Source organism: Cyanistes caeruleus, unplaced genomic scaffold (genome assembly GCF_971803275.1).
Source record: "Cyanistes caeruleus unplaced genomic scaffold, bCyaCae1.hap1.1 HAP1_SCAFFOLD_91, whole genome shotgun sequence".
Taxonomy (NCBI): domain Eukaryota; kingdom Metazoa; phylum Chordata; class Aves; order Passeriformes; family Paridae; genus Cyanistes; species Cyanistes caeruleus.
In genome coordinates this window covers 579,136-589,630 of record NW_028255895.1, presented here as the reverse complement: position 1 = coordinate 589,630, position 10,495 = coordinate 579,136, and the positions used below count along the sequence as shown (strand labels likewise).

The window sequence follows — 10,495 nt, the reverse complement described above, 5'->3', positions numbered from 1 at the left end:
TTTTGATTCCTAAGCAATTATCTTGACAATCTGTTGTTCACTTCTTAGTTAATCTTCTATCTATAAACAATTTTGACTCTGCTTTTATAGGAATAAAAAGATCTTAGAAAGCTGTGTTCCTAATTTTGTTCACATTCTCTCTCCCCGCTCCCAACATTTACAATGATACTTTTGGAAACATCCCTGAGGATAGCTAGAGTTATTTGGGAAATGCTTGGCTTAACCTGGGAAATGGATTATTATTTTTGCTGCTCTAAACCTACATTGTTCCAAGCTTCACAGCCACTGTCCTGATGGATGCCTGTGTGAAATAAAACAATGTTTGTGAGGCAGCTGAAGAGCTCAGACTTCAGGGAGGAGGAGGAAAGGATAGAACAGCCTGTTTCCATGGCTGTTTTTTCATTTCTAGTATGCCAGAAGTATGGTAGGCTACAGCTGTCTTCAAATGTCATTGAATTAGAGAAAAACTCTCTCCAGGGCAAATGATGCAACACTTTGCCTCACAATCCATCAGCCTTAATTACAGTGAGAGGAAGGTCTTAATTATAATCTGATTAGTGCAAATCAACATTGTGTGAGTGGCAAGAAGAATTTGCTTGTCAACAGATGAATATGTCCCACTGAAGAATGAACAAAATCTGCCTTTACTTGGAAGAAAGGAGACATGGAGCAATGTAGTATTTGGATTTTATCCAGTGGTAAATGGGGCAAGAAGCTGTAACAACTCACCTGTTTTACAGAACACAAGCACTGATACAGCCAATAGTGCACCCACACTGAAGGGATCTTCAGAACATTGCTTTATTTCTTAACAAGAAATGGGCAGCAAAATGCTGGCATTTATCTGAGCTGGGAGCCCTGTTCCTCTCCTGTTTCTCCTTGAGCACACTGTTCTCTGCAGACTTCACTGTGCAGCCCATCAATCCTCTCTTGGCCAACAGCTAAATGGCACAACTACCAAAACACAGGTGCCAGCATCATCACCCCAGCATTATTCCAGCACTGCTCTGCTGGTGCACAGCAGCACAGAATGGCTTGGCTTGGAAGGGACATTTAAAGGCCATCTAGTGCAGTGCCCTGCAGTGAGCAGGGACACCTTTGGATCAGGTTGCTTAGAGCATGAGCTTGAATGTCAGCAGGGATGGATGCCCACCTCTCTGGGCAACCTGTGCCAGGGTTTCAAAACCCACAGTGTAAAAAACATCTTCATTATGTCTAGTCTGAATCTACTGTCTTTTAGATTGAAAACATTCCCCCTCAGTCTTGTCACAACAGGCCCTACTAAAAATTCTGTCCTGTGTTTTCTAAAAGCTCCCTTAAAGTACTGAAAGGTAGCAATCAGGTCTGCGTGGAGCCTTCCCTCTTCCAGGCTGAACACCCCCAGCTATCCCAGCCTGTCTCCAAAGCAGAGGGGCTCCAGCCCTCAGAGCATTTTGTCCCTCCTCTGGACTAGCTCCAACAGGACCATGTCCTTCCTGTGCTGGGCACCCAGAGGTGGATGCAGTACTCCAGGTGGGCTCACACCAGAGCAGAGGGGTAGTGGAATCACCTCCTTCAAGCTGCTGGGCAGCCTCCTTTGGAGGCACATGGCTGGCTCATGTCCAGCCTCTCTCCTTGCAGCAGCCACAAGTCCTTCTCAGCAGGGCTGCTCTCCATCCCTTCATCCCCCAGCCTGTGAGATCAGCTGGGCTGGGACCCTGTCATAGCCCTTGGGCAGAGCTGCTGGGCAGGATGAGCTCCCTGGTGAAGAAGGCAGATCCCACTCCCCACACAATTCCACGCTGGCCATGAGGTCACAGCAGCCTGTGGGGTGACAGCAGGCTGAGGTGACAGCAGGCTCTGAGGTCACAGAGGTCCCAGAGCCCCGTGGTTGCACAGCACCACGAGGACCGAGCAGTCAGTCCTTGACCACGACTGTTGCGGCAGCAGCGGCGGCGGCAGCAGCGGTGCTGACATTGGGACAGCGGTGTCAGGACAGCGGTGGCAGCAAGAGCTGCAGGACTGGCAGAGGGCAAGGCACCATGGCCTTTGCTCTGCACCTCCTCCTCCTGCTCCTCCTGGCAGTGGCCCTGCCTGACAGGGCTGCCCAGGCTGCTCCACAGCGAGCACAGGGAGCAGGTGAGCCCGCGGCCTGGCTTCCCTTTCCTGGGACAGCACTTCCTTCTCCTGGGAAGAGTTGGGGATGGTTTTCCACAGGGCTTTAAGGGAGGGTTTCCGCTGTGGGAGGGAGAGAGTACCCAGGGGCCCTGGGCTGGTCCTGCTGCCTCTCCAGGGATGTTGCACAGGGACTGCAAAGAGGGTGGAGAGTGACCAGAGCCAGCCCAGAGCTCCCCAGGCCCCTCTGCAGCTCTGGCCATGTCCATTGACATCTGGCCCCCACAGCCTTACCCAAACCCCTCGCAGTGCCCAGTTCCCTAAGGCAGAAGGGGATCCCAGCGCACCATGGCCATGGTTCTGATCTGTGCTTCTTTCTAGACTGGGGTCATGACTTGAATTATTTGGGATCACTGGTGAATGAGACTTTGAAAATCTCGGAGAATGCTGGAGGTAAGTTCTGAATTGCCACTTGTACTGACAGAATAATCTGTCAAGGTGGGAAGTGCTCACTTATGTGCCGTTTCTGTTAAGGTCGTGTGAGGGTTAAAGGATTCTGGAAATTTTTCTCTGCTCCCTTCTGGAGCCCTGAGTGATCCCCCAGCATCGCTGTCAGTGGGAGGAAGGAGCATTTAGCTGTCAATCTTCTACCTGTGTGCAATGCCAGTGTCTCCTTCCATGTGCTCTGTGCAGCCACGGAGAGGAGCAGAGAGGGAAGGGGCTGTGCCCAGGGCTGTGCCTTGCGCAGCTCCTTTGCCAGCCCCAGGGAGCCTGAGTATATCCTACAGAGCCACGGGAGCTCTTCAGTCCTACCTTTCCTTGCAGCCAAGCCTCTTGCTGAAGGTGATCTGGCTTCCCAACCCACATCCAGGACTGAGGCTCTGGGAGATGGTGAGGGTAGGTGAAGGCCTTTCCTCCTGGGAGAGCTGCCAGCTCAGAGCCCAAAGCTCAGCCAGGACAGCATCGCTGCAGGTGTCAGGACAGAGCCGTGCACGTGTGTGCCCCCGTCCTGTGCTATCTCCTCACCTCTCCCGTGGCTCAGTGCTGCCTGTGCAGATGAGCAGAGGTGACAGAAGCTTCTGTGGCTGTTGAGTTACAGGTGTGTCTGCAGGCAGGACTTTCCCAGCTCCTGGGTTGGTAACTGTACGCAAGCCCGGCTCCCATCGCAGGGGTGAGTGGTGTGTCCCTCCTGACCCCACAGGCTGAGCACTGGTTTTCTGGGATCCATTCCTGCAAAGGGGAACTATTTTCTCTTAAGGTCCTCCAAGTGGAAAGAACAAAGCTGCAGGACACCAGAAACCCCATGTGCCATCGAAACCCATGAGTCAAATGCTAAAGAAAATGCTGCAGGGAGGACAAGGTGGGTCCATGTCCCTCAGCCTTCTCCTGAGACTCAGCAGCCAGGGGCTTTCTTTGCACAGCGGGAAGAGGATCCATGGCAGCCTCGCTGCCCCACTGTTGCTTTCCTGGCCTGCAGGGCTGTTTCCCAGCCTGGCCTGGCTGCAGCTTCTCCCCAGCCTCTGCAGGAAGGCATTTGGCATCAGCAGGCAGGGAGCCCAAAGTGCAGCAAGGGCCATGCTCACACTGAGATCCCCTGCAATTTCTTGGTCCCCAGGTAGATAAGAAAGGGCAGCTGTTTTGATATTGTAGGCCCTGGCCAATGCCAAAAAATTTTCAGGGATTCTTGATCCTTAACCATGCCTTTGACAAGCATTGCCTCCTGAAGTTTCCCCAGTGGGGAATGGTTCCATCCGATCCAGCTGCCCCTTTCTGCAGAAGTGGACAGAGCAGCTGTGCTGAAGGCGGCGTTTCCCGGAGGAAGCAGTGGCCCATGGGCAGCCTCTGCTGCAGGAAGGGAGGCCATGCCAGGCACAGTCACAGGAGGTAATTGCTGTGCCTCTGGGCCTGAGCCCTGCTGAGGCTTGAGCTGCCATCTCTGCTGCTTGGCAGCGCAGGCACAGCCCAGCCAAGATCGGCACAGCCCAAAGGAATTAACCCCAGCAGGCTCAGGGCACTCGGCTACTGAGCAGTCCTGCTGGGGTCCATCCATGGGAGACACGTCCCAAAACCTGGCAGGGACTGCAAAGGGGTGCCCGTGGTGGGGAATGGGCAGAGGGGGAGGCCAAGGCTCCAGTGTGTCCTGAGAGGGCCTGGCTCTGCCCCCTTGGGCTGGGAGAGCTGTCCCAGGGAAAAGAGGGATGGAGACAGAGAGGAAGGCAGGAAGGGAGGGAGAGAGGGCAGGAGTGAGGGAGGGATAGTTGTGCAACTGCCTGCTGCAGTTTTTCCTCATTGCTTTAGCAAGACTTTCAGCTGTAGCCGTGAGGGAGCCCCAATGGGCCTTGGGCTGCTCCAGCCACCTCTTCCAGGGATGTTGCACAGGGACTGCAAAGAGCTTGGAGAGTGACCAGACACCAACCCAGAGGTCCTCTGGCCCCTGTGCAGCTTTGGCCATTGTCCTTTGACATTTGGCACCCAGGGTCTTACCCGACACCCTTGCAGTGCCCAGTTGTCAAAAGTAGAAGGGGATCTCAGCACACCATGGCAGGGTTCTGATCTGGGCTCCCTTCTAGATTGGAATCACAACTTGCATTATCCAGAGGCTCTGCTAGATGATGGCTTGAAACACTTGAGAAATGCTGGAGGTAAGTTCTCAATGGTCCTTTCCTAGCAGAATAAGCAGTTTCAATGTCCTGGCACCACTGCAGGTGTCAGAACAGAGACATACACGTGTGTGCCCTCGCCCATCGCGTTCCCCTCACCACTGCTGTGGCTCAGTGCTGCCTGTGCAGATGAGCAGAGGTGACAGAAGCTTCTGTGGCTGTTGAGTTACAGGTGTGTCTGCAGCGAGGACTTTCCCAGCTCCTGGGTTGGTAACTGTACGCAAACCCGGCTCCCATCACAGGGGTGAGTGGTGTGTCCCTCCTGACCCCACAGGCTGAGCACTGGTTTTCTGGGATCCATTCCTGCAAAGGGGAACTATTTTCTCTTAAGGTCCTCCAAGTGGAAAGAACAAAGCTGCAGGACACCAGAAACTCCATGTGCCATCCAAAATCACTCCGCAAATGCTGAAGGAAATGCTGCAGGGAGGACAAGGTGGGACCATGTCCCTCAGCCTTCTCCTGAGACTCAGCAGCCAGGACCCCTGCTCTGGCCCTGTCACCCCCCACCAGGGATGTTGCACAGGGACTGCAAAGAGGGTGGAGAGTGACCAGGATCCAGCCCAGAGCTCCCCAGGCCCCTCTGCAGCTTTGGCCATGTCCATCGACATCTGGTACTCACGATCTAACCCACACCCCTTGCAGTGCCCACTACCCCAAGGCAGAAGTGGATCCCAGCGCACCATGGACGTGGCTCTGATCTGTACTGGCTTCTAGACTGGGATCAGGACATGGATTACCTGGAGGCCCGGCTAGATGACAGCTGGCAAGACTTGGAGAATGCTGGAGGCAAGTTCTCAATGTGCTTTTCCTGATGGAATAATGTCAAGGTGGCAAGAGCTCACTCATGTGCCATATCCCTTAACATAATCTCAGGGCTGAAGGATTCTGGAAGCCTTGCCCTGCTCCCTTCTGGAGCCTTGAGTGATCCCACAGCATCGCTGTCAGTGGGAGGAAGGAGCATTTAGCTGTCAATCTTCTACCTGTGTGCAATGCCAGTGTCTCCTTCCATGTGCTCTGTGCAGCCACGGAGAGGAGCAGAGAGGGAAGGGGCTGTGCCCAGGGCTGTGCCTTGTCCAGCTCCTTTGCCAGCCCCAGGGAGCCTGAGGATCTCCTACAGATCCACGGGAGCTCTTCAGTCCTACCTTTCCTTGCAGCCAAGCCTCTTGGTGAAGGTGATCTGGCTTCCCAACCCACGTCCAGGACTGAGGCTCTGGGAGATGGCGAGGGTAGGTGAAGGCCTTTCCCCCTGGGAGAGCTGCCAGCTCAGAGCCCAAAGCTGAGCCAGGGCAGCATCGCTGCAGGTGTCAGGACAGAGCCGTGCACGTGTGTGCCCTCACCCTGCACGATCCCCTCACTACTGCTCAGAATTAGCAGCTTTTTGGAGGAGGGAGGGCCCTGGCCCTGGCCCAAAAGCCAAGGCATTTTTTGAACCTTATCCCCGTATTTGACAAGCATGAGGTCCTGAAAATGCCAGCACCCAAATCAAGAACTTCTCCATCTGGTTCAGCTGTGCCTCTTCCTTTCTCAAGGGATGGACCAAAAGACCATGCAGGTGGAGACGTTTCCCAGAGGAAGCAGTGGCTCATTGGCAGGAAAGAAGGCGATGCCAGGCACAGGCCCAGACACAGGAGGTAATTGCTGTGCTGGGCTCAGCCCTTGGCGGGGCTGTGTGCCAGCAGCTCTTCCCCTAGGGCTGGCCCTTGCATGACCCAGCAGCAGCCAAAGCTGGAGGCACCTCGGCTTCCAGGCCTCTGGAGCTCGTTTCCAGCTCCTGGGAAATGGGACTCATGCACCAACATCTATCCCACTGCAGCTGCTCCCAGAGGTAGCCGTGAGCGCCCAGAGGCCCAAGGCACAGGAGCAGCCCCGAGCGGGAGCCCTGCCACGAGCCCAGGGCCACAGCCAGCCCTGGCTCCCAACTGGGCAGGGGCTGCACTGGCCTCTGACAGGGCCTGGCTCTGTCCCCTTGGGCTGGGGGAGATGTCATGGAGAAGGGAGGCTCAGGGGTGGCAGTGGCTGCTCAGGGATGGGTTTGGCCCGTGTCCCTGGTAGGAGCCACTGCCCAAGCAGCTGTGCTGTCCCCCGGGCTCTGCTCCCGGCCTTCTGGGCTTTGCTGGGTGGCACAGCCTGTGCCAAGGGCCAACAAGGTGCCTGCAGGCCCCAGCTCTGGGGGAAACAGAGAACATCCTGGACATACCCACCATGCTGCCAGCTAAGCAGCGCAGCACAGCACGGGCTCTCACTGCCCATTGCTCCCACAGATGCAGCCAGCACCACAACACGTGTTCCCAATTCCCAGAAGGACATCGGAAGAGGTTTCTGTCAGGGAACACGCTGTTGGCCAGAAGTAATGGCAGGCCTGATTTGTTTGGTGCATTTACTCGTTTTATGTGGTGTTGGAATCTGGTATTGCTGGAAGACAAAACGGTGAGTGTTTTGTTCATCTTTCCCTCAAACAGCTTCTTTTGAAAGTCTATTGTAGAATAGAAACATTCCCAGTGAGGCTGCTGTGGACCTGTAGATAGTCAGTGGTTGTCCAAATAACTCTGCCAAGAGTTCTGCTGCTGCCCAGGCCTTTAATTGGCCTCTTAATTGCTGGGCCTTGTCCTGGGGAGCCCGCTGGGGCTGCAGCCAGTGCTGGCTCCCACTGAGGCTGCCTGGCCAAGAGCAGCCCCAGGAGCAGCGGGCAGAGGCAAAGCAAGGTGGGCAGGAGAAAGAGCGGGGACAAGATTGCCCTTGAAAGGCAGAGGCGCTCTGGGGCCCGCTCCTGGCCAGGGACCCTGCCCAGAGCCATCCCCTGCTCGCCGGGGCCTTGAGGGGCAGCTGTCCAGCTGGGCCAAGCTGTGCCAGCAGCTCCAGCCGTGCTGGGGAGCCTTGGCCGCTCTGGGCCCTGCTGTGCAGGAGGGTCCCTGCGTGCCAGCGGCAGCTGGGGGCCTCAGCCACCTCCTCTCTCCACAGGAGCACCTCTGCACCTTCAGATGTCCTGCCAAACACGTTAGTCTGGGAGACCTGCACCTCTCATCCTCCATCTGCAAGCCAGTGTCCATTGTCCCTGCCACAGTTGCATTATCAGCTTATTGCTGTGCCGCCACCACCCAGAACAGGACCCTCTGTCCCTGCAGGTGCTGGCCCTGGTGCCTGGCCAGGCCTGAATGTGGGCCCCTCCTGCCAGGGAAGGGCTTGAGCAACACCTTTGGGCTTCTGCTCTGGGCTCTGGCTGGTACCACCAGCACTGGCACAGCTGCTTGGCTGGCCACAGCCTTGGCTGGGCAGGCAGCAGCCGGGCATGGGGCACTATGTCGTATTTGTTTTTCATTTGTAGAGATTAGAAACTTTTAGAACTCTTTAGAATTATTATTGGTAGAAAGTAAACCCCAAATATGTCTTCCCAATTTCCATAGTTCTTTAGGATTTTTCAAATTAGTTTTAGAATTCTGAAAAGGCAACCGTGTTTTGTCTTTGCTTTTCATTTTTAGAAATATGAAATTTTTAGAAATATTTAGAAATATTTTTTGTAGAAAGAAATCTACAAATATTTTTTTACTTATTTCCATAGTAGTTCAGGATTTTTCAAGGTAGTTTTAGAATTCAGATAATCTTAGAACATTTTACACATCTAGAATAAAAACTGAAATTGCATTCAATTGGTGATCTTCATTCTAGGAAGAACTAAGACACCCCAAAACACCCAGCCTACTGGAGAGGCTCTTTTCCCGCTGGAGATTTGTACCTCGTCTCAACAACTAACCTAAGACCTTTCCCCAGATATTTTTTGGGACTTCTGACAAGCTCCCCTCTTAGGCTTCAGAGGGAATCTTTGAGCACAGTGAGAATCTCCCGCTGTGCAGGAGGGTCCCTGTGTGCCAGCTGCAGCTGGGACCTCAGCCCTCTCCTCTCTCAATAGGTGCCCCTCTGCAGCTTCACAAGAATGACCAAACACCTCCCTCAGGGACACCTGCACCACACATTTCACATCTCCATGCCCATGCCCAATGTCCCTGGCACAGCTGCATTACCAGCTTGCTGCTGTGCAGATGCTGCCAGCACCCACAGCAAGGCCCTGTGTCCCTGAAGGGACCCGCCCTGCTCTGTGGCCTGGACTGAAGGTGGGTCCCTCCTGCCAGGGCAGGGCCCAGCACAGCTCTTCTGTTCCAATAAAGAGATGGAGCTCTCACCCCAGTGTCCAGCTGGTACCACCAGCAAAGCCCACACAGCACCAGCCCTGGCTGAGCTCCATGTCCAGGAGCAGGCAGGGCTGACCAGAGCGTGGGTGGCAGGAGCCAGGCAGGGGCTGCTGTGACCAGCAGCGGGGCACTGAGGGGCTGGGGGAGTCCGTGTTGAGCGTCCCTGGGATGAGGGCACATTTCCTTCAGTGGCATCACCTGGGCCTGGACCTCCTCCAGTGCCAAGCCCAGGAAAAGAGGAAACCATCAAGAGCATCTCCTGGGACACTGCCTGACCAGCAATGTCAGCAGGCAAAACCAAGGTTTTGTTTAGCAATGACCCTTTGAAGAAGTCAAAGATTGACAGTCAGGGCAGTCCAGTAGTACAGATGGGAGTACTTCCCTCTGGGAAGGGGCTCCTGTCATTTCATAGTCTCCATCCCCTGCTGGGAACCGCAGAACTCCGGCCAGCCCTGCTCCCCCCGTGCCCTTGTCAGACCCGGGGGGGAGAGGATGAACCGGAGCCCTGTGACCTCTTCAAAAGCCAGAAACCAAAGAGAAAGAGAAATTCCTGGGATTAAGGTTTAAAGGGTGGTGTTCACAGGTTGATGTCACTCTTCAATGGTTAAAACTACCGTCAGTTCTCAGAAATGGCCAGTTACTGGCCAGGAGGAAAAACTCCCATCAGCCTCCAGCAACCTTAACTTCCATAGCTGTTTCTCTTTTTTTTTAAATGTCAATATATCAAACACCACAGCAGTAACAGCCCCAGTGTTCCACTCTCTCTGACACCACAGCAGTGACAGCCCCAATTTCCTCCTCGCTGTTACACCTGTCGTGGTTTTAAAGCATTAGTTCAAAAATCACTGGAAAACTTATTCATTTCTTGCTGTGAGATGTGGATTATGAGAAGGGCAAAAGATGCTTAAAACTTAAAAGGAATAGAGTAAGTGTCGTGGTTTTAAAGCAGTAACTAAAAAAAATTACTAGAAAACTCACTTATTTCTTCCTATGAGATATGGATTAGAACAAGAGCAAAACAGGCTTAAAACTTCAAAGGAATAAATAAAGTTTATTAATAAAACTACAAGAATAAGAACACCAGAATAAACCTCCAGAAAACACTTTTAACCCCCACTACCCAACCATTCTCTTGTTCACATGATAACATAGAGACAAAAAACTTTGGAACTTTGGTGTTTAAAACAGTCCCAATTCCTGTTAGAGTCTTTTTATCAGACTTTGTATAGTAAAAGAAGTCTTCTGCTAATCTATGGAGTTTTTCACACGAAAACCATTTCTGTTTTAGTTTTCTATTTTCCTGATGCCAGCTGCCCAGAAATCTGTCACCAGTTCACTCCTCCCATTTCACATCACTCTGAGGTGTGTATGGGTCAATGAGTCTAGGGATGGCATTTTTAAGGATGAGTTATTCAAAGGCAAAAGTTCTCTTCATCTGTCTCTGTGAGCTTCCCTGGAAACAGAAGTTTTCTCTTTGCCTCTCAAAATGCATCAAATCTTCAACTATTACTTCTCCCCGCTCTGTTCCAGCACCTCACTGTATCACAATTACTCCAC

General features: G+C 53.3%; 1 protein-coding gene across 1 annotated transcript; it reads left to right on the top strand.

The window, feature by feature from the left end:
• The first annotated feature begins 1,545 nt into the window (after window positions 1-1,545).
• LOC147646564 (uncharacterized) lies at window positions 1,546-8,395 on the top strand. Its single transcript, XM_086873259.1, has 11 exons — window positions 1,546-2,118; window positions 2,476-2,547; window positions 2,920-2,991; window positions 3,194-3,265; window positions 3,353-3,454; window positions 3,871-3,978; window positions 5,397-5,540; window positions 5,909-5,980; window positions 6,284-6,385; window positions 7,016-7,181; window positions 7,713-8,395. The coding sequence occupies exons 1-11, from the start codon at window positions 2,022-2,024 to the stop codon at window positions 7,936-7,938; spliced, it is 1,233 nt and encodes a 410-aa protein (XP_086729385.1). The 5' UTR covers window positions 1,546-2,021; the 3' UTR covers window positions 7,939-8,395.
• Window positions 8,396-10,495: the final 2,100 nt, after the last annotated feature.

Bases quoted from the DNA above. Each gene is read 5' to 3' on its own strand.
- LOC147646564 (XM_086873259.1), top strand. From the start codon at position 2,022: ATGGCCTTTGCTCTGCACCTCCTCCTCCTGCTCCTCCTGGCAGTGGCC. The intron at 2,548-2,919 runs GTAAGTTCTGAA...CTTTCCTTGCAG, and splicing joins AATCTCGGAGAATGCTGGAG to CCAAGCCTCTTGCTGAAGGT. The intron at 3,979-5,396 runs GTAATTGCTGTG...CACCCCTTGCAG, and splicing joins GCCAGGCACAGTCACAGGAG to TGCCCACTACCCCAAGGCAG.